The 23,673-nt window shown below is 43.2% G+C and overlaps 1 protein-coding gene across 2 annotated transcripts in view; it reads right to left on the bottom strand.

The window, feature by feature from the left end:
• Window positions 1-10,416: 10,416 nt before the first annotated feature.
• The window catches only part of arfgef3 (ARFGEF family member 3), a 48,834-nt gene continuing 35,577 nt past the window's right edge, over window positions 10,417-23,673 (bottom strand). Inside the window, exons 31-42 of one of the 2 annotated variants that reach the window (XM_026189411.1) lie at window positions 23,475-23,651; window positions 22,985-23,099; window positions 21,696-21,798; window positions 16,878-17,009; window positions 16,476-16,606; window positions 16,239-16,247; window positions 15,521-15,739; window positions 15,185-15,356; window positions 13,974-14,075; window positions 13,109-13,491; window positions 12,538-13,021; window positions 10,417-12,343 (exon numbers count right to left, since the gene is read on the bottom strand). In XM_026189411.1, the coding sequence (XP_026045196.1) occupies window positions 12,152-12,343; window positions 12,538-13,021; window positions 13,109-13,491; window positions 13,974-14,075; window positions 15,185-15,356; window positions 15,521-15,739; window positions 16,239-16,247; window positions 16,476-16,606; window positions 16,878-17,009; window positions 21,696-21,798; window positions 22,985-23,099; window positions 23,475-23,651 (2,219 nt within the window). In that variant the 3' untranslated portion in view covers window positions 10,417-12,151. The remainder of the gene's footprint in view (window positions 12,344-12,537; window positions 13,022-13,108; window positions 13,492-13,973; window positions 14,076-15,184; window positions 15,357-15,520; window positions 15,740-16,238; window positions 16,248-16,475; window positions 16,607-16,877; window positions 17,010-21,695; window positions 21,799-22,984; window positions 23,100-23,474; window positions 23,652-23,673) is intronic. The other variant, XM_026189412.1, reaches the window with a different exon arrangement.

Raw genomic sequence — 23,673 nt, 5'->3', positions numbered from 1 at the left:
AACTGTGTGTCTGCTATCTGTACAAATTCCTGTATGTGAGGAGGATACAGTAATAAACAGTGGGACACAGGGATCGCTTCACTTTATTGTTTGTGATTATTACACAGTAAAAATAAATACAAATGTCAGCATTATAAAACTGTCCTGTTACCACTACTGCTCACTAAAGTCTAAAGGCTCCTACAGCTGTGTCACAGGTAAAACACACAATAATAAAAATAGCATGTTTGTTATCCACGTGAACACTTTTACAATGTTAAGTACAAACAGGAGAAATTATCACACTAACTTATGAGGAATGATGTAAATGGTAAGAATATTGTGTACAAGTCTGTGTGGCTTTTTTAAACTGTGCTTGGTGCTTATGGCGTAGAGGGCTTTGTTAACAAAGAAAAAAAAACCATTCTGTGTCAGAGTTATAAATATTTAGCACATTTGTCCATTAAGGTAAAAATCACTGAGGATGTCATCCAAAGGAAGTTTGGAGATGCCCGTTTCCTGGATCCCAGTCACATTATTCAGTATAAAAACCAGTTTAGAAGATCTTCATGCAGCAGCACAGGGCCCAGAAGCTCTTCTTGGCTCATTTGTTTTTGTAGTATTATTTTATTTTTAATATACTTAATAGGGTGATTTGGGATGTAGTCTTGGTAAGTAATATGTTAGATTCCTATGTCCTCAACTGGAAGTGTTTTCATTCACATCTTAGGTCTCTTCTTTTAATTTCAGTTTTGATTCAGTCTTTGACTTCTTCTATGATTGCCCTCCTGTCATTCATCACCATCATCATCCCTTCTTCATCATCTCCACAGCGTGCCTCTGGCCCTGGACTTGGAGGGAGCAGCTCTGCATCTTTTGAGCTGCTTGTGCTAGCAGCTCTGGCAATCCTGGTGAGGGTCTGTTCATACGGAGAGGGCAGATAGACCATGAGGAATACGCCGTCTGTCACGTCCTGCTCGGAGCTTGAGCTGGGAAGTGGACCTCTGTTGCTGCGGAGGGAGGACAGCAGCTCGCAGTTCCTCTCTGGGTCCTGTAGGTCCTCCAAGGCGATCACGTTAGCCAATCCCAGCTTTCCATTGAAGCTGAAGCCCCTCCTTCGGCGGCAGACCACGAAGCCGAGGATGCTAATGAAGAGGACGAGGAAGGAGATGCTTGCTATGACGATATAGGTGACTGATCCACCGCTGAAGATGGCCTCATCAAAACTCTGGTTCTGTGAGTCAGAAACAAGATGTTGTTATTATTATTATTATTATTATTATTATTATTATTATTATTATTATTATTATTATTATTAGTAGTAGTAGTAGTAGTAGTAGTTAAGGAATATAAAGTGCAGAAGTCACAGATTTAACAGAGGTCATTTAGGCGCCATAAAAACTTTGTCCAGCAGAGGGAGCTGTCCGTGCCGAACTTCTGCTGATCTCCTCTTTGCACATGTGAATGTGTAGCATTGTGAGGGTGGACTTATGCCAGAAGGATGGACAAAGAACGATAAATACTTGTTTAATATTTTACTGGCAGCAGGCAAGAAAGCCATCACAAAAAAATGTCTTTCTTCAGAGAGCCCAACTATGAACATGTGGATGAACATCACAATGGACATTTACAGAACGGAGAAAATGACAGCAGATGTGAACTACAAGAGGGAGCTGTTGGTATCACGATGGAAGAAATGGATGGACTACATAAAAAACGCAGGCCAGTTTTTGCTTTGGCTCTAGATTTTGACTTTGTTAACTACTAGAAAACTAGAGGAAATATTAGTTATATTAATGGAAACAAAAACACACTCCCTACATTTTTTTCTTTCATTTTTCTTTTTCCTTATGTATCTTTTATTTATTTATTTATTTATTGTTTCCTGTTTTGCTTCTTTTTTCTTTCTTCTTTCATTCTTTTTGTATGGATATTTTAGTTGTTTAAATATAGAAAAAAAATATATGTAGTGACAAATTGCTGAAGTTGATGGTATTGTATAGTGATTCCAAAATGTCCATTTAAAAAAAAAAAAAAAAGTATTGTGAGGCTGAGCACACCGCCTCCTGATGTTATTTTTATTTGGAGCATATGTGCACTGTAAAAGCTAAGAATGAAGAGTAAACATGAGATGGGAGACGTTGTCTTTTACCAGACAGCAGTTTTAATAAATGACTTGTTGTTAAATAAATGTTAAAACATCCAAAATTTATTGAAATAAAGCTGATGTTGTTACATATTGTTGTTGGAAAGTAACTGAAAGAATTCTTTAAAGGATGTCTTCCAGTTCTACACATCTGCATTTTTTCCAATCTGGATTTTAGGCAGTGTGATTAAAAACACATTAAGATCAGATAAAACTAATGAAATAAAACTGGATTCAAGTATCAATGCAAAATTTTATTTCTGCCGTCTCATCGAATGCCAAGAATCGTGTCTTCATAGCTTCATATAAGTAACATTTCTAAAAGCTAGAAGTATAACTCTGCAGAGAATCTTTGAAGTGACACGTTTTTGTTGTGCAAGCTTTGTAACATCTCTCCATCAGTTCGACAATTATTAATATTTAATTTTATTACGTGGACGCTCACATTTGTGTCACTGCATTTAATTTTTCAAATGACATATTTTCAGATTAAATTATGAACTGATGAAAAAAAACCACTGACAGCATGTTTAATAATAAAAATAAAATCATCGACGTCTGCGCGAACTCACCGGTGCCTGTCTGTCAGTGGAAGGCAGAGCCGAGGGTCCGGATGACCAGTCTAGAGAGTCCCGGCCAGCGGGTCCAAACTTCCTCCAGCTGCTCTCCAGCAGAGACCGCATGGTGGAAAGTTTCAGGATCCGAAGCCGACGGGTCTGTTGACAGCTCAGAAGGTTAGCACCGACTGCACCGCTGAAGTGATCAGCCTTAAATATATCTGGGAGGGGGAGGAGGGAGGGACGGCAGAGAAATGAGGGCAGCAGACAGTCCAGCAGAGAACAGACACATCACTGGTCCCAGTGGGTCACAGCAGAGGGTGTTTCCAGGATTTTTCTTTTTTTAAAAACTATGGTGTGTTTTTATTGGGGGCAGAGAGATCGCGTGCTTCCAAAAATATGCATTAGGAGACGTTACAAATCTGTGTTGAAGGATAAGATGTATAAACTAATAGGAAAAAACTGCATTTACGGTTCCAAACACAATTAAGTAAATAAGCAAAGTAGATGAGTTAGAGAACAGTAGACAGTAAGCACTCTATTTTTTTGCATCTATAATTAACTCACAAGCATTCATTACATATTATTTGAATATTTAACGCTCGCTGACACACTGACAAAGAAATTTCAGTCAGTGAGAGCAACGAGGAGCCATCAGAAGCTAAAATCAACACTTTGAATGATTTTTACATGTAGTAAGATTGTTGCTGTTTAACAGTAATGACTGTGTCGATTGTTTGAAAGGTCCAGATAAGCAATAACAAAGAAAATCTGACATAATGTGTCTCACTGGGTGTGTAGTGGATACATTCAAATGATCGGTGTAAAGAGTGAGACAATCAGGAAGCTTTAACTCCAGTGGATGACTCTCTGTCACTCAGAGTGCTCGGGGGAATCACTTTTTCTGTGAATATCAAGAAGACCAAAAGTGAAAAATCTTTGTGATCTGATGAAACTTTTCTCAACATTTCTGGGATATAAAGTAAGTCTGAGAAAGGTTTTACACACTTTGAGACAATTTACAAGTCATTTAAAAGTGTGGAAGAGGAAAGTATATCACGGGTTTACAGGTTTGGTAAAAACTGTACAATAAATCGCTGCCAATAGTCCATCCATCCTCTTCGCTTATCCCTGTTAGGGTCGCGGGGGGGCTGGAGCCTATCCCCGCTAGCACAGGACAAGAGACAGGGTACACTCTGGACAGGTCGCCAGTCTGTCACAGGGCTGCAGCCAATAGTCATAGCACGCCATTCTCAACCAAGTTCCACATTTCCATACAACTTTTGTTCAGGTTTTCTTAAAACTGCAGGATTATTTTGGAACTGAAACTCTTAGGAAAGAAGAAAAAGAGGAGAAGCAAGATGAATAGTTAATGTTTTCAATTGAGACATTAAACAATTTATTGTGGTATAAAATGCTGTTATTTATGTTTCTGTCCATGGTTAAATTGGTAGGACTACACTTTTTTTTTTTGGGGGGGGGGCAACTTCTTCACACAACACAGTTGTGTATGTGGCTGTGTTGTATTCAAAGTAAATGGGTCTAAAAGGGGACCAATACAGTCTCAGCCTTACAAAATAAAGCACCTTGAGGCAAGTGTAGAGATTTGGTGCTATATAAACTGAATGAAAGTACCTTTTGGATGGATTTATGTGACTCTGTAACTTTGGAAACTGTCTTTTAATGATGGGGTATCATCTGTTTTCTTCTAAATACCAGGCAGAAAATACGCTTTCACATGCAAAATGAATGAATGAATGAATATTTCATTTTCAGTAAAACAAAGGTTTAGGAGAATTGAAGTCACAACCACAACAACTACAGCAAGAAGGCAAACCACCTGGTTATGGTATGACCGTCTCAGGCTAAAGACACATGCTTTCATATGGTCAGCCAGTATTAGTTCCAATTAATATTACTCTTAGAAAGGTAAAAGAGGCACATTTATAATCCTCACAAATACACTATATTGGCAAAAGTCTTGACTTGCCCATTCACATCATTGAATTCAGTTGTTCCAATCACTTCCGTGAGCAGAGGTGTATAAAACACCTCTGCATGCAGACTGCTGAGTGAATTTCAGCATGGTGCCGTAATAGGATGCCACCTGTGCAACAAGTCGAGTCGTGACATTTCCTCATTCCTAAATATTCCACAGTCAGTTGTCAGTGGTGTTATAACAAAGTGGAAGCGATTGGTCCTGCTGCCAGCAGATTCCAGAGCAGTGGAGACATGTTCTCCGGAATCACAAATCTGTTTGCCAATCTGAGTCGGGGTTTGGGTTTGCCAGAAAAAAAGTGGGTTTTTTTTTAATACTTCAGCTTATCAAGACATCTTGGACATTTTCATGCTCCCAACTTTGTGGGAACAGTTTGGGGATGGCTCCTTGTTGTTCCAACATGACTGCGCACCAGTGCACAAAAGCAGGTCCATAAAGACATGGATAAGCGAGCGTGGTGTGGCTGAACTTGACTGGCCTGCGCAGAGTCCTGACCTCAACCTGATACAAGCCAGGCCTTCTCGTCCAACATCAGTGTCTGAACTCACAAATGCACTTCTGGAAGAATGGTGAAAAATTCCCATAAACATTCCCAAACCTTCCATTAAACTCTATGGGTTAAGAATGGGATGTCAGTCAAGTTCATATGTGTTTGAAGGCAGACGAGTGAATGCTTCTGGCATATAACTTAAACATACAGCGTATATATAAACAGGTTTCACTAATTTGTGAGCCTTGTTCTATAAATCTCCAACCGTTTTGATCTTTTGGCAAGGACAGCTCTAATACCACTTTCATGTATTCAGCAAATCGCAGTGTGTCAACTCGGCTTAGCACACAGACTCCAACAATGTGCAAATGGAACCAAAGCCAAACCGTCAGCAATAACAAAATCAAAAAATCCCCCTAAGCTCCGTAACTAAAACATTACAGCTGGTTTTGTTTATTCTGCACAAAAATCCTTTTTACTGTTAAAATCATCACTTTCAGATTGGATTGAAGACATCCAAACTTTGGAGTGCATTTGATCATCATCATCAGATATAAAACACAATGCCAAACATTTGGGGCAAACTGCTTTTAATTTGCAACACAGAGCAGACAAGCCTGCAGAGAAAGCACTTTACAACTTACAGCACTTACACAGCTGCGCTCGGGACAGAAGAGAGAAGCCAGAGCAGGTTAGAAACACCAGGAGAAAATCTTACAGCTGCTGTTCTTTAATATCAAAAGCAGAAAAAAATGCACTTTTAGAAATCACAGTCACGACATTAGCAGAGCCGGCGCTCACAGGTCGGGCAGCAGAGCATCTGAGGTCAGTGAAGGAAGCAAACGGACAAAACAACCTGAGTGAATGAGCAGAGAGCCTGAAGTCACATCGTAAAGACTTTGCACCTTCACCTGCAGGGACACCCACGGTTGTGTTTTATATTTGTACCATCAGTCAAACAAAGACTTTTACCATTTTCTCTGGTGGTGATTGTTTACTTTGTAAGCATTTATAGACAGTAGCCATAACTGATCTTCAGTGAGAGAAAGAAAATATATGTAGACCACCTGGTCTCTGGAACACAGGATATGAAATCAAACACCAACCATTTGGTTAATGTCAGAGTCAAATGATAAGATCAACACAAGTTTACACAGTAGATCCACTTTTTCTGACAGCTTCAAGTTTGTTGATGCCAACATCTGGTTCAGTTTAACCTCTTTTCCATCAGTGTAGAAGAAACTGCAAACATTTTCACAGGAAATATCACAGCGGCAAGACTGCACACTTCAACGGCCAATGACTGGTTAAATGAAGCACCAGAAACCATATTAGTGGCTTCGTCTTTGTGAGCAGTAATTATGTTTTTCTTCCTTCTGATCATCTCCTGATTACTCCTCAAACAGCATAAATAGCACACCGTGTCAGATTTGTCAGTTGAATGTGTTATCTACACCCACATCTGCTGCATATCTGCAAGCTGCTTTGGAACCCACTCTACCCCAGCTCCTCCTGATTGATCAAGTCTGATGTTACAGACACTCTGGCTTTCTGTCTATGCACACAGAAGAGTGAGGAGGTCCCAGGACAGAGCAATGAAACCAAATAAAAACAAACGCAGATGAAAATAACAAATCTCATTTCTGCTCTAATGGCCGGGACTTAAAGACAAATTTATGCTGTCTTCTTTACCATCATCTCGGCCCCAAAAACCTGATAAAGCCTGACTTTGCATTTTTAAAAAAAAATGCAAACACATAACCCAAATCTTTTCCCACGATTGTCCATCAAAAATTAAAAACTAATCAAATTCAAACATTTACCGACACAATATTTCTGCAAAGTACACGTCTAAGAACTTTTACTTGATTATTCTTTTATATTTTTCTGTTTCTGTATGTTCTCATGACTTCCTCTGTCATATGACCTTTCACTGTGGAAACTGTGTCAGATGTCTGGGTCGCGTAGAAACTTTGTCCATCCGTGTCAGACAAAATGACAGAATAGTCAAAGCTGCTTTTACTCCTACGCTCTCAGTCAATCACCCAGATGCCCTGAAAGCTCAAGCCTTAGATATGTGTACATTTCTCAGACCAACAAGGGAGTCGGTCTTTAAACTGTCAGCCAAATCACTCAGACGTATACTGAGTTCTCCAAACAATGTTTTCTCTTTTTTTTTGTCTCAATCTGATCTCTGGAAAGTGAATGCAGTAAGGCACTGCCTCTTCCATCAGTAATCCCTCAATAAAGTCACCAATGTGTTGATTTTACTGTAAATAAATAGTAGAAACAATATTACAAATTTCCAGGAATTGGAGAGAAGAAGGAGCTGTCAGTATCTTGAATCAGAAAGCAATAAGAGCTTAGAATCAAACAAAGACTCGTGGAACACGTAGACGGATTTGCAGCTTCTTGTCAGCAGCGAGTTTACCCAAGAGCATCAAATCTGCTTAGAGTGCAGATAAAGTTTGTTGTGGCGATGAGCTGCACTGAGCAGCAGCCACAGCGACTGTGGTTCAAGCCCTCTTAATCTCAGCTCAACATTTCAAATGTACGTTGGCTGTAAAAGTAAAAAACGCAGACAAAAGATTAATCTCTGGACTCGGCGTTACAAATAATGTCGTGGGCAAAGTGAAAGCAGAGAACCAATCAGAGCAAACACCTAGAGGAGCACGGGCGCCATCAGCACAAACTGCTGGTGCGGTGTCGTTGCATGACGCTGACACATCAGCTGATGGAAACACTGTCACAGCTTTAACACCCACTAAATCCTTTCCCTTCACTATTGCTGATCACACTGATGGCCCACAACATCTGTCCAGTTGCTGCTCGCCCTCGAACAACAGGGACAAATGGGGACGGGTCAGGGACACCGGGAGGGGCTGAGGGACAGCAAAGTCAGCTGAGACACAACAGAGTGGCGAGACGTGCTAATGCTGCAACGTAGCAGCCCCACAAGAAGGAGGCCGGAATTAGAGCACGACCTTCCAACCGATGCTGTCGATATTCTGCATTCTGATGCAGGGCTCGGGTTAAAGACAAAGAATAAAACTGAATTTTGTTTAATGTTTTCTTGTTTCTCATGGATGAGCTGAGGTCCATAAATACACAATCACATCAACAATACGTGTAAAAAAAATTGACTTAGCAGCCACCTCATTTAAAACGTGCAAACTCACATTCTGAAGCCTCAAACCAAGCATCGTAGCAGTCTCTGTGCAGGTGGAGCCAGAAGTGCAGAAGTGCATACACTAGTGTGCTTGATTAACAAGGTGCACCTGTAGTGGACTCTGCACCTCACAGGCAAGGAGGATGGGAGATTTTTAACTGGAGGAGACTCTTGGCAGGACTTTTAAGATTAAAAGCTGTACAGCTAAGTCCTATTTTTTTTTTCACTGGAAATTCTTTGAAAGACACCAACAGCACAGGCGAGAGGTCTGGCTCAGTGACTCCCAATTACTGGAAGTGAAACCAGCATCAAAGCGGTCGAGTCCTTAATTATCCCCAAATAACGTTTAAGTCTTCACCCCATGCAGAGCAGCTCTCGGGGAGGGAACCAAACAAGAGACAAGACAGTCTTTTGTGGCAGGCTTTAAACATCTGCTGTTAAGTGGGCCATTTAATCACAGTCTGCAAGGACTCAGAAGAAGAACTGCAGCATTGGCTTCATTTTTCATCTGCGGAGGTTTTGTGTGTGTGTGATAGGGTGGCAAAAATCAACCATGAAGCACCCAGGGGGTTGTCTTGATGCACGCTCCATCATCCAGGTGAGTAAATCCCAAAAAGCTGATTCTGTTCATCTGGACGTCTTTAGTGGGAGAGACATTTCGTCATCATCCAGGTGACTTCTTCAGTCTCAGCTGACTGCAGGTTTCCTTAATCCTATATTTGTGTAATGACTGAAACTAGCAGCACTATGTCCAAAAGAACATAATCAACTGTTTGGGACTCCCAGACGGCTGTTTGTTAGAGTATATATGTATAACTTTAGTCTAAGGTAAAAAGGATTCCAATAGGAAGAGTCTGTCTGGTTGTAGCATTAGTTGTCCACAATAATGCAGCACCACGTGCTGGGGTGGATTATAGTCTTTGAGCTTCACCTACGTTAAAGAGATGAGTTCACTGTAGCAGAGGCCGACTGACAGGCACAAACATCTCCTTCACAGGGGATGACAGGTTATAGTTCCTGTAGCTGGGGGTAAGAATAGAAAGTTGAGAGTATGCGTGCCCGTGTGGTTGTGGCTCCTACAGTATCACTAGCCTAACAGGCTGTCCCATAAGAGGGACAAAATGTATACAACCACACCCAGCAGCTGTTCCCTTTTCTCTCCCTGGGGTTAAGAAATTCACGTCTCAATAAAATGTAAAATGAGTTCTTCAACAAGAATTCTTTGGCATCACTTTGGTTTTAGAGTTGTCCGGTTCCTCGACGCCTCGTCTGTGGCAACAAAAGCTAATGAAGCCACATGACATAAATATTAAACACATGTTAAAGCAAAGCAACAGAAACAGCAGTCGTTTAAGATCTCAGTGACTGGTTCCAGCCTGTATTAAATAAAGACGGTGAGCTTTAAAACTCTGTTGTTGATTTAAGATTTTCCGGCTTCTAAAGCAGGAAAAGCTGATGACTTTAAAGCATCAAATTAGGACCCAGCTTGGCACTGACTGCTTGCTTTTTTGGAGCATCCAGTGGAAGCATTGCTGCCAGGGAGGAGGTGACAGCTGGCACAAAGGAGAGAATGAGGCGACCGACAAAGTGAGGAAGCAAGTGAAGAGAGAGCAAATAACACTGAAAGAGTCTCCGCTGTAGACAAAGTGGGTGAAAAAAGGAGAGTAAATCTTCTTAGGAGCATCAGATGCTGCCGCCCTCCCCGCCCCACCCGCCTGTCCTCGATACGGGCCGAGCCGCTGAAGTTAGCGTCAGTTCAGCACTCTCTTCATTCATTCATTCATAATCTGTCCTGAAATGCACATGAATGGAGGTCAGCAGAGTTACAGCTCATCGAGGCAAACTGGACTAGTGAAAGTGAGATAATGCACGTTCATTCAGTTTGCTGACTCCGTGCTCGGAGTACGTTTCTTTCTCCGTGATCTAAACGCACCTGATGGCAAAACTTTCATCCATCTGTTGGTTTCCAGGTGAGAGATGTGGCATTATTCTTGGAAATGACTGATGATAAGAGGGTAATAATGATAAGACTGTTATTTAAATATCATAGACAGTAAGGAGCTGAAAGGACAGGTGTTGATTATTATTGAACTTTTCTTGTATTGTTTTAGATGCAGGACAAAAACATTCACTTTAACCTGAAAGTTATCGGCGCACATATATAACCACACTGAGACACGTTACATGGTGACAAACAGAATATGAAGACTGAAAGTCATGTGAAGGCACCGCCATACAAAAGACATCGTGAATCCTCCGTTTGGCGATTGGAATTCTTTGGTCACTTAAAAATGAGTTACTGATGATGTTAAACACGATGCTCTCATTAAGCGGCTTTGTCACCAACCCCCTGCTCTCTATTAGCAACAATGTTGAAAAAGCTTAAGGATACAGGTTTCCCCTGTGGGGTGGGGGGTGAAACACTGACAGTGGGGTCAGACTCAGGGTTTCCCCTTCAGTCACAGCCAATAGGCTCCAAGCACATATATGCAAAAAAATATTATCAACACAGTATATATTTCAAATAAATATTTGCATAAATAGATGATATGAAAAAGGACATGCGGCTGGCATGAAACATCAAAACACACACCGAGCGCCGTCTTTGATTAAAATAATTAATACTCATGTCAGAAGGCTTAAACAGACCTCTGAGCCACATGTGATCAGGATCAATGAGCACTCGCTCCGAACTCTGAGAAGGAAAACAGGATAAAAATAAAGTTCTAAGCTGAACCTTTGTGATCTCCAGGATTTCACTGGCTTGTTTATGGTCCCGTCTTCAGCACTGTGGAGATTTTCAGAAACCTGCTGAGCTGAGACATGGGCTTTATTCAGACAGCAGGCAAATCAGATTTGTTTCTCAAATAGGACCTTTAGGACTGCGCTGTTATTTGCAAGTGATCAGATGGGATTTGTGTGCCCAGACATCACCAGACCATCTGTAAGAGTCGCTGCAGCAACAGCGCAGGCGTCACTGAATACATCGCTACCATTTGTCTTCTAGCTCCCTACACGCCCCCTCCCAAAGAGCCAGCAGGCAGTTTTCTCATCATCTAATCTCATCTGGATACAATGTGGGTTTGTGGAAAAGGGAGTGAAAAATGAGCTGGAAGTAAATTTGCAGCAGGTTGTAAAAAGGATTAAAGCATCCAAACGGGCACCGGGGAGAGCTGTTTGGACCACCTGTGGCGCTACGGAGCAATACAACGTGTATGTGGTGACAGAGTATGACAGAGGTTATAGAGACGAGCGTATGAAGAGATGCAACAATGCAAAGAATGTAAACATGGCTGCTTCTTCATGGGTGTTAAAAACCCCTGGAAGTCACTGACACGAATGAAGCACGAGGGTGAGGAAATATTATCAAAAGCCTCTGTGATTGTCGTGTTGAGACTTTATGACAATGCTGGACCAAAATTAGGATTCGGCCAATCAGTCTTCAAAAACTGAGAACTCATAGATGACATTTAAGAGCTCCGTGTTTGTTTCTTTGCACTGTTCAGGGTTCAGGAAACAGTTCAACCAAGTAACAAGAGCACAGACGGCACATTTACTGAGAAACATTTCAAATAATATAGAGAAGCCTGTTACATTTTTATTCCTCATACCGTATCCTTCATCAGGAAACAAATCCTTCATACTGATGTCACTTAATGACTGCCTGACAACAAAATGTTGGCGAGGACCATCGATCATTCATCAGCTCCTAAAATCTACGGCAGCATTTCTGATTTCATCTGTTTATGTCCCTCACTGACCGACACTTTGCAGCCTCCGGCCGCTGCTTTTGCATTTCATCGCTGCGACATCACAGAATGATGTCATAGAGTCTGCCGACCCGGCCCAGCCATTCGCGCAGGGCCTGGCGAACGCGGGCGTCGGTCACGTGGCAGGAGAGCTGGCTGAGGCAGGGGTAGAGCGCCGGCTGGAGCGCCAGGAATGAGGAGTCAGACAGTAGGAGGACCTGATTCAGGAGGGTCAGGACCATGTTGGTCCAGGCCTGCAGAGGGAGGAACACAGACATCAGTTCACAAGCAGATGCAGACCTCACTTTTACCCAACTTTCTTTATACGAGAGGGTTTAAACAGGGGACCTTCAAACTTGTGGGGACAAGGATTTTGGTCCACATGAGGCTGTTGGTCCCCACAAAGATATGAATACACACACACACACACACACACACACACACTCGCCTGTATCTGAGCCTCAGAGTCTCTCAGCGAGATGCTGTGGGAGCTGATGGTGGACCCCGACCGCGGCCTTTTCTCCTGCCTCAGCACCTCCGGCCCCGCACTAACCGAGTGCCTCAGAGAGGGCCCCTGCTGGTCCACCAGCTGCTGAGGCCTCTGCGGGGGCCTCTGCGGCTCTACTGGGCCCCTCCTCTCCCCGATGCCACCTCCTCCTGCCGCCGCCCGGCCCTGCTCTTTCATGAACAGGTTGACGTGGCTTTGCTGCGGCTGCTGCTGCTGATGTTTCCTGCGTTTATACTCCATCATCAGCTTGCTGATCGTTCTGTCCGTGGCAATGGTGTATAGCTTGTTTCCAGCACTTTCCCACCATTCCTTTCTCCTTCCCGGGCCAGCGCTGCCAGGAATCCCTCCAACCGAGCTGCTCGTTATGTTGGAGTCCCTCCGTTCGCATCCAGTCCGGAACTGACTGGACAGACTGCCTGTGCAGCTGTGGGGAGAGGAGAGCGGCAGCTTTTATATGACGGGTGACTAAACAGCCTTCACAAAGCACACATTAATATGCGTGATCTCCAACCTGAATCCTGGACTTGGCGTCGGTGTGTCCCCCGGTGACGCTGAGCTCACGTCTGTCGTCTGACACCTGTACCCGCCTTCCTCTGAGGGCGTCTCCCTCGCTGAAAGCCCGCCTGCTGAGGTCGGGGTCGAAGTCTCGGACTGGAAGAGAGGCAGGAAGAACACATGGTCTCCTCCTGCACTTCCCCTCAGCAGAGCAGTCTCCTCCAGCATGCTCTCCAGGTCGCGGTGCATCTGAATGTAGCTGTTGCACAGATCCACGCACAGCTTGTAGAGCCGCTTGACCAGCCAGGCCCAGTCGGCGCTGCCCACCGGCTGCACGCTGAGTGAAGGGACTGGAGCTCGCCACGGGTGACGCTTATCCCGGCCGCGAGGGGGGCTGACCTGCCAGATAAGACACAAATATTACGAGGAGGGTCAAAAGTTTAGAAAAGCCTCTGAGGATTGAAGAGAAAAAATGAATAATGGATGAAAAGAGCAGCAGCACGACTAATCCAAGGCCGCTGCTTTAATTCTAGATTGAGGTCACCTGTCAGCCCCTCTGAGTGGCCTCTCATCACATTTGAATGTTTCACAATTCTTTACAGTAACGCTGCCAATCAGAAGCTGTGTGTATGTGTGTGTGTGTACCTGTTTACACATCTTTGTGGGGACCAACAGTCACCTGTGAGGACAAAAGTGTCCCCACGAGTTTGAAGGCATTTTTGAGACTCAAGATGTGATTTTAGCGTCAGGGTTACAGCTGGGTTATCGTTAGGTTTAGGCTCAGGGTTAGGCATTCATTTTTGATGGTTAGGGAAAGAATTATGTCAATTAGATGTCCCCACAAGATATGAATACCCAACATGTGTGTGTGCATGTGTTACCTGTGCGGTTTCTTCAAATATGTCTTCATCCTCCGAGGAGGCGGAACCAGGATGAGAGGAGTCTGAGCTCCCCTCCTCTTCCTCGTACAGGATCCTCTTTACCTGAACACGGCGACAGGTTCAGATGTCAAACAGATAACTAGTGACGAGCTCGTCTGTTAGCGGTGACGACGGTTATCACCAGTGATTCTGTGTCTGCTGAGAGGTTAATATGACTGCTGTGTCTGGTTGGTAAAATATGCATTAGAATAAAAAATAATAAATGAAATGAAAATGTTATTTTTGTGAACATCGTTCCTCCAGACATATCAAATACCTGCTCCGCGCTTCTTTCATTCGACCTACCAAATACACAAAAGTGCATTTTAAATCTGGAGCTGTGCATTTAAATAATCCCAGCAAAAGAAAATCATAGAAATCAAGAAACATCGTATATGTGAAGATGTTTTCCTGCACAGTGAAAAATCGTTTCATGAACATTCGTCCAAGACATGTTTGAAAAAAAGTTCCAAAATAAAAGCTGGGCAGGCGTCCAGCTCACTGCCTGCTCAGCTCCGTTCCTCCCATGCAGCGCGCCATGACACAGATTTTAAATTCAGCTCTACATCAGTGGTTTAAATGTTATTTACAGGTCATGGTTACAAAATGTGTTTATGAAATGACTGTCAGCGAATCAAAAACTTGTGCATTTGGCTCCTTTAGAAGTGATATGATCAACAGGGCGGCCTGGCTGGTGTTGGTCGTTTTGCTGGGCGTGCGTCTGAACCTTCTGGTCCAACTTTTCACCAGTTACCTTCTAACTGTGTGCGTTTGGTGCTAAGCAGCAGCACGAGGTGGGATAATGAAAAGCAGTTTCCAGCAGTGAGAGTGAACTGGAACAGTGAACTGAGCTGTGAAACGATAAGCTCAAATAAGTGATAAGGCTTTGTAGAGCTGAGTGGAAGTGACCACTCGGGTGATAACTCTCTGTGGCTTTTACGATAACAAAATTTTGTCCCAAATCATCTGAACGCATTAGCGATGCTCTAGAAGTGACAGCAGGTCCCTGTGAAACTATAAAAGAGCTGCAGTGTGGTTGCTAATTGTTGGCTACTTCTAAGCTACAAAAGCCTGGAACAATGTTTGTGCCCCTCAGTGTGTGGATCTGGATGCGCTGTATTAGCAGCGTGACAAAAACATACAAGAACATTATTAACTTGACTGGTTTCCACCTGCTGTGCAGTCATGCTGTCTGCCTGGCTCAGTATGGCACACAGCAGGGCCTGGAAGTACAGGCTGAAGCTCATGGCTGACTGGCGGTAAAGATTGGCTGCTCCACAAACACCCGACACCTTCATCAGCAGGTACTTCAGACCCGGCCGAGTGTCAAAGTCCCGCGCCGTCCTGCACACAACAGATTTTTCAGCTGCATTTGAAGCTGATTGACATTATTATAAAAAGCATGAATATAAAAATAACTTGTTTTGTTTCTATGTTTGGAAACTAGCAGGATTCAGTATCAACACTACACTGCCATCTGCATATGTGACATGTTTTGCTGCAGTAACCTGTACGAGTCCAGCAGCAGATCCAGAATTATGGCTAAATTCGTCATAGAGATGTAGCGCAGGAAGCCTGCCGTGGGTTTACTGGGGTCAGAGGTCACAGGTGTGACCCTTTCGTGACCTTCAGGCTGCTTTACAAACTCTTCCAGCAGGATGTCAGAGAGGTTTTGGAGCAGAACCTGGTGGGACAGCAGGCTCACCACGATGGTCCTGAATGGGATCCTGCACATCAGTCGAATCACATACATTCAGTTACTTATTTAAAAAAGAATCCTTCATAATAAAGAAAGATTTCACTGAACACATTGATGCATTTCCAGTCATGGTTCATTTATCTGTTGTAGCATCACTGTAATGTTAAACAAATGAATAAAGAGGATAAAGGATAAAGATGCAGGTGCAACATGTAAATGACAGAGCTGCACAATATGGCTGCGGTGTAACGTGAAGAAGTGCAAATGTACAAGGAGAGCTTCTTCTTCTTCTTAAACTTGTATCGTTGATGCAGCTGCAAGCGAGAAGCTGACTGAGTGCTGATGGTTGAGTGCTGCATTAATTACAACTTTATTTTTGGTTTACATCTAATCAGCCATTGCATACTTGTCTGTGCATCGTGCAGCTCATTTAAGATTAACACTGGCGATCATGCTGTCCATGCCTCGTGTGGGCTTTTGTCACACTTTTAAATGGTTGTTGATGAACACACAGAGAACAGCCTTACCCAATTTTCCTTTAACACAGCAGCAGAAAGACAAGCACAAAGAGTTAGTGGACTTCAGAGAGCACATTTCCCCCACAGTCACTGACAGAGCACACATAAGAGGACAGACCACAGAAGGAGGCACATTTAAACCTAAATCTAACTGAAAACATGCGGCACCTTCAGAGCCTCGTTAAGAAATGTAAACCAATCAGACGAGTAATAAACCACCCATGTGATCAGAGCTTTGATGTGCACCTCTTCTGAGCGTGTCCATTGGACTGCTGGTCAGACGGCAGCTCGATGATGAGGACGCAAGACTGAGCGTGCTCAAAGCCTTCCTTGTTGTTGGGTGTCTTAGGGGAGCACTGAGTGTCCAACATAAAGACCTGGGATAGAAACAGGACATGCGGACAAGCTCAGGTCAGACAGTTAAAACCACAGGACAGGCTTAAAGAAAGATTACCCATACACGTGTGTTTATATTCATTTACCACGATGGATCTCTGTAAGTATTAAGTGATAAAATACAAGTTTATGTACAACTTCAACTTCAGGATCTGACATTTCAAACTCCAGGATGATGGGAGATTTTTTTTCCTGTCTAGACTCTCGATTGGAGGTCGAAGCCACAGCGAAGCCACGTGAAGTGACACTGACCTGCTGGGCCATAGCTTTGATCCTCCAGTACTCGGCCTCGGCTGACGGTGAATGAGAAGGAGCCGCCACCTTCACCTCGCAGGCGTCTCCAGAAAAGCTGTCCGAGCCGCTGTGAAAACACGCCAGAAGGTTCTGCAGAGAGAAAACAGGGAAGACTGGTGTGGGTTAAATGGGAAACACAGACTTTTGCGATCTAAAAGCTGTCACGCTGAAGGAACCTCTGGCTCCTTGGAAGTGAAATCTGCTGAATCAGGTTTGAAACCAGAAGAAGATCCGTCAGAAAATTCATTCTTCCACTGGAATACTGTGGAAGAGACTACAGCCCATTATTCCTGAAACTCTGGCTGAATGAGGATGAACCTTTCAGTCTGTGTGTTTAATCAAGGAGCACAGCTTCTATTGTTTATAGGAAATATCATACTGTTTCCTTCATACACCAGTCAGGTTTTGTGTTATATGGTATATTTCAGGTGACAGTCGGCCTCTGAATGACATGTATGGCCAGCGTTTATTACATTACATCAGCTGTGACCTGAATGCTTTTTAACAAAAGCAGCTTTTCTATAAAGCCAGTCAAAGGCCACGTGTTCATATGTCTGAGAGCAGAAGCTACACATTAAGGACCGATGTCTACATAGCATAAGCTGCCTGTTACCAACTGTCCTACAGACATAATACGATTCTATGCATTTTTCAGGATTTTATTTACAGTCACATATCATTTATTAACATGTCTGAAATTTCTCTGCTCTTCCTTCAATATTTCTGTAAGATGGGACGGAAATGAAAGAAGTTTTAACTGAGGTTAGAAACAACGTTGAGAAGCAAAGTGCGTATTTTACAAAGACGTGGAGCCCTCTGCTTGTTTCAGAGCAAATGATTAGTATGAATCTGAGCGAACGAGATGCACTTGTTTTCAGTGTGCTGTTATACGTGGGATATAGAGCTGGGCGATAGTACGATAACGATATGTATCGCGATATAACTTTTACTCGATAGAGAAATTAAGCTATCGCGATAGACCTCGCCGCTCTTGTCCTCCTAAAAAAAAAAAAAAAAAGGTCAGCCAATCCAAATTAAGTAGCGCAGAGCCGAACCAATCACAGCCGCAGCGTCACGTCGCGTGACTTGTTACGTACAGCACAAGTGCCAAGCCGCACGTGTGTTTGTTTGGGAAGCAGCCAGCGCGTAATGGAGGAAATGAGTGTGCCGACTAGAAAAATCAACCGAGCGTGACCGAAGAGAAAACAGATGATGGTTCCAACGCCGGAGAGATTGTCGAACGGAAGAGCCATAGAAGTTCCGTAGTGTGAAGGTATTTCGGCTATTTCAAGTCTGACAAAAAACAGAGTAGCGTGCACTGTAAATTGTGCCGAAAGCAAGTCTGGAAATACAATAAACTGGTGCATGCGTCACACTGCGCCACGTTATTGTTTCGGTGAAATGAATTTCTACAATACTGTTAATTCTACTCTCTGCAGTGTTTAAATGCTTACATATACACACAGTTACTGTCCGTCCACACTTACGACTCGGTTCTGCTTCTATGCTCCAGCTTTGTTTACTTTTTCCCACCGAGGCTTCTAGACTTCTGATTGGCCAACATTTCTGCACGGTTAGGAATCTAGCTCCACCTGCTGCTTTGGCATGTTCATAGCAGCGTTTTCCTTCATTTCTGCCTTTACGTGTGGACGGGATTATTTTTTAAAACGAAAACGGAAAATCTCCGTTTTCAAAAATACCCGTGTACGTGTGGACGTAGCCTCAGTCTCTGACTGGAAGCGCTAATTCGTCATTCGGCTTTTGTCAGACTAAAGTAACTGTTACAACTGTTTGAAAAGCTCAGCTATACAACAAGGAGAGATTGAGAATTTCCTTTTAGTTCTCAGTTTATTTGATATTGACAAAAGTTAGTCAGTTTTGTCTGTTCTTCTGTAAAACAAACTAAGATTTATTTTTAGAATTAATATTTTGTTTCTAAGTGGAATTGACAATTTAGTCTGTTTCGTTTGTTCTATTTTGAAACTTAAACGCTTTAGCGGCTGCCTTTTGTGTAGTTTGCAATATTTGCCTTTATTTATCTGAAAAAGTCTCATGTTCCTTAAGTACATCTACCCTGTTGAACTTATTATGGGAAATAAATATTTAAATAAAAACAAGCTGCTGATTATTTCACATTTTACTTGTGAGCAACGGCACATTTAAATATTACAAATATAGTTATTTGGCTTATATCGTGATAGATATCGTTATCGCCTGAAATGAAAAAAACATATCGTGATATGAAAAAATCTCATATCGCCCAGCTCTAGTGGGATATCATGTAAAAAATTTTATTTTTATTTTTTACACTGGATTTCAAGTCAAACAGATGAATAAAATGTGAACCTGTCAGTTCAATCATATTTAAGGGCTTAAACAAACGTATTGCATCAGGAATTATAGACACCGAAGTATTTCAGGAGGTCACAGCTCCATGTGTGACATTAGCAACATGCTTTAAGATGCCTCTGCTTCAGCAAATATTGTTATATAAAGGGCTATTAGACCTAAATACACAAAGCGCATTGCTCAGCATGATAATGTTAAACCCCCTCACAAAGAGTCAATCAGATCTGTTTCTATCCATCCTCTCATTTTCGACTGTTGAGACCTCGCTCTCCCGGCCCAGTTGGACCATTTTTATTTTACTATCTTGTATTTTCTAGAAAACTACTTCCTCTTACAGCTGCTCCCTTTAAGCGCCACCACAGCAGATCTCTGCCTCCATCTCCCCCTCCAGCATCCTCCCCTGTCACACCAACCCTCTGCATGTCCTCCGTCACTGCATCCCTGAATCTTCCCTCATGACTTTTTCTTTTCCTCCTGTTTGGCACATTCAACAACCTTTGTCCAGTATATCCACTCCACACCATCTCAGCCTGACTGACACACACACACACACACACACACACACACACACACACACACACACACACACACACACACACACACACACACACACACACACACACACACACACACACACACACGTCGGGTATTGATATCTTTTGGGGACATCTAAATGACATAATGCTTTCCTTAGCCCCTTACCCTAACCTAACCACAACCTAACTGTAATTCTGTCACTAAAAACACATTTTGAGTCTCATAAATGGCTTTAAAACTTTTGGGGACCAGGATTTTGGTCCCCATAAATATAGTAAATTTCCATTTTTAGTCTCCACAAAGATATGAATACAGGCTCGCACGCACACACAGACAGATGTGGCTCTAATCTTTAAAGCTGCTTAGCAGATGTCAGGCAGGCAGCTGGCTCAGAACTGCAGGAACACGACATCCAATAACAAAGTGCTCGTCCATGTCACCTCTGCTGAACACTCACGCACACTCTGGGTTAGCGGCGGTTCCCTTGGTAAGTGAAAGGGAACAGCAGGAGTCGGCTCCCCGCTGAGGCTCTAAATCTGCAGGCTCACACATGCACTCAGCAGGTACTGAACCATCGTCAACAAATTAACACAAATTTTTCATTAAAGCTGAGCGGGCTGGCAGATCGTCTCAAACAGACCACTGCATGTTCTGGTAGAACATTTAACGAGCGAAAGGAGGAAACTGATTGTGAGACAAACATCGAGCTCGCATTCAGCTTTCAGTCGATTCTTCTTCTGTTTAGTTTTGCGCACTGGCTATTTTTGGAGAGATGACGTAGACTACACAGACCAAACAGGACTGCTATGACTCAAGGAGCGCCTACTGAGCAGGTGAAAGAAGCCATATCGTTCCAACAAAGGGAACTCGTATCAATAATAGAAGCTAGAACGAGCAGAGACATGTTGCATTATTAGAAAGTGAAACAGAAAAGACTGTTAAAAAGGAACCATTATTCTCTGTCATATTTCTACCTGATATTTAAACGTTTCAAATAATAAGATCAGTGCAGGTACGAGTAATCACTGAAAGCAAAAACCTCAGGTTTAGACTGGTCCAAACACCCAGTCTCACACTCAGCTCGATGTGTAAAGAAGCACAGAAATCACTAATGTGGTGAGCTCAGGTCCAAAGCTGTGGCTCTGAGAGCAGCAGCCTCACTCACCCGCAGGAGAAAGACAACTTAAAGGTAAGAGGAAGGAAGCTAAATCAGCTGATTTCAGACAGAAGATGAACCAAGGCGCTGCACCGAGCCCCAGCATGAGATCGATAAGGATTAGGTTTCGTTCGCAGAAGTCAACGCTTAAAAAAAGGATTTATATTGCACATAAAAGCCACACTGTACTTAATTCTAATTCTAAGTAAAATTAGTCTTAAAAAGAAAATAAAAGAACATTTATAAAGAAATCAGTTCTGACTATATTCATCCATGAAAGCTGGGAACGATTGTGGTTTGAATGGTGCCTCACTGTGCGGTACTGATAAAGAAGAACAGCTACAAGTGACGGATCCAAATAAAACACTACATTTGAGGTAATTCAGACAAAAGAGCTGCAGAATCCAAAAACCAGATAATATCTAACTGAACCTCTCAGTCAAGGATGGTTGACACCAAAAAGGAAAGGAGAGCAGTTTCCTTCCTGCTGCGAGGAGACAAAGAGTGATCGCTCACAGCTGCAGGACTGTGATGGCGAGTATATAATGCACACCGCAGGTTAAATGGGGTTATTGGAATCCCAGCACTGTGATGGTATTAACTGCTTTCAGATTACTTCTGTCTGGACAAGCGGCTTCAAACTGGGGATGGATTATGTGGTTTACTGCAGCGGGCTGTCCAGGTCACTTGTATCCAGGTGCTGTACCACCTGACATCTGCATTTCATCACGTACCTTGACCGGCTCTAACGTGGCAGAGAACGCGTCCTGCAGAGCGCAGCAGGCCAACCTCCACATTTCTTCTGTGAACACTGGACCCACTGTGACCAACACGTACCTGGAGAGAGACGCAGAACAACCGTGGACTGATCACACAGAAAATAAACTAAGCTATATCTTTTAATACCTTTTAAATCAATTTCTAAAGTGCTACAAAACACACCTGACATTGTTTGATTTGACAATTCTGTTGCTGCGAATAAACCGCTCGAGTAGCAAAACTAACAAAGTCTTAGTGTCTAATGCAGTCCTTGAAAGTTTGCAAACCTTTTATGTTTGTTTCTGCGTAATCAAGACATAAAACGAGAGAGACTCACACAAGTCCAAATGTGTGAGTCTGTAAAAACGTCATATTTGTGATTAGTATGGAAACCTCGAGGATTTGAGTAAATGTGAAGATAAAAGTAGAGTAAGTCGGCTCGAACACTGACAGATGAAAAACAATAATAATGAGAAGAAAAGAGCCACTATCGATTTCCTCACACAACCTTGGAAAGCGTACAAAACTGTGTGTGAGTCTGTATCAGTGATGTAAAGCAGTTGTCTCGTGTATGGCAGGTGTTGCATGTGCAAATGTGCCCTAACAAAACAAAACAAACAGGGTGGCATGCCCCAGAGACGGTGTAGACATCGTCACAGGAGTAGAGGCAGGATTTAAAAAACACTGGCCTGCTGCATTATTGTGCAAAATTTGCAAAGAAACAGCATGTGCTTCAAAATAAACGATTTCCAACAGTGAAATTTAAGTTCTAAGCCTCCCAGAAACGACACAGAAAGGCATAAAGTCAAACACGACTTTGAAAAACACCAGGAAACCTTTGAAAGGCCCTGATAGAAACTACATCTCCCACAAAAAAGGCATCACTTCCGGTTTTCAATGGTAATGGCGGACATGCGATAATCCGCAGAGCCATATGTGGAAGGAAACCACGAGCTGGGACAAGCTGAATGCATGTGATGTAAGTACAACTCATCTGGTTCCAAATGCAATAAAATGATTGCGCTAGCTTATGTGGTTGCAGTTCTACCAGGATTTAAAAATAGTTCCACGAATCGTCCACCTTTCTTCTAGCTGCACCTCATTTTTAGAAACGTCATCCTTGTTTAGGACGAGCGTCCACCACTGAAGCGCTCACTCAGCCAACAATCCACCCAAAACAGAGAAAGACAACCTGAATTGAAAAGAGGTTTCACACTTGATTTCACTGTGGCGACAGGTGTGTAACTGCCAGATGTGTGGTCACCTGATGCAGGAACAGCCCACTCTGGAGATGGTCTCTGCAGGTTCAGACACGCAAGCCACCAGCAGCTTGAAGAGGTCCTTCAGCATCTGGTTGATCAGTGACTCGTAACCAATATCTGCAGGAAGTGACGGCAGAAACACACACACGTGCACACACACACACACAAACACCACAACAGAGCCTGTGAGCACACAGGGTGGGGGTGCAGTTTAATCTGACTAAAGAGGAGGACAGTGGAACAACACGGTATCACTTCTGCTCCATTTCACTTCAGAGAACAAGCACATTATACGCCAGAGAAACAATAACAGTCCATCAGATCTGTGACAGCGCACCTGACTGTGCTAATGCACCACGGGTCAAATCTTTCAGTGAATATTTACATGAAAGCTTAGAAATGCAAAGTTCCCAGAATGCTTTGCTCTTAGCTTGAAGACGATTAACGAAGACGAAACGCGCGAGGTCACAGAGGGAAACGCACACCACCAACCTGAGTGTATGAAACTGTTGACGTGCTCCACCACCAGCTCGCAGGATAGGCCGATTGCGTGTTTGAAATTCGCTGCCGCCACATCCCAATAAGAGTGGTCACCGTGGCTACGCTGCAGCCACAGTGACATCACAGGAAGCAGCAGCTGGATGACAGCGAAGATGCCAAACCCTGGACCTGGAGAGGCGAGATCAGGTTA

Source organism: Astatotilapia calliptera, chromosome 13 (genome assembly GCF_900246225.1).
Source record: "Astatotilapia calliptera chromosome 13, fAstCal1.2, whole genome shotgun sequence".
Classification (NCBI taxonomy): Eukaryota; Metazoa; Chordata; class Actinopteri; order Cichliformes; family Cichlidae; genus Astatotilapia; species Astatotilapia calliptera.
This window is presented reverse-complemented; position numbering and strand designations above follow the sequence as displayed.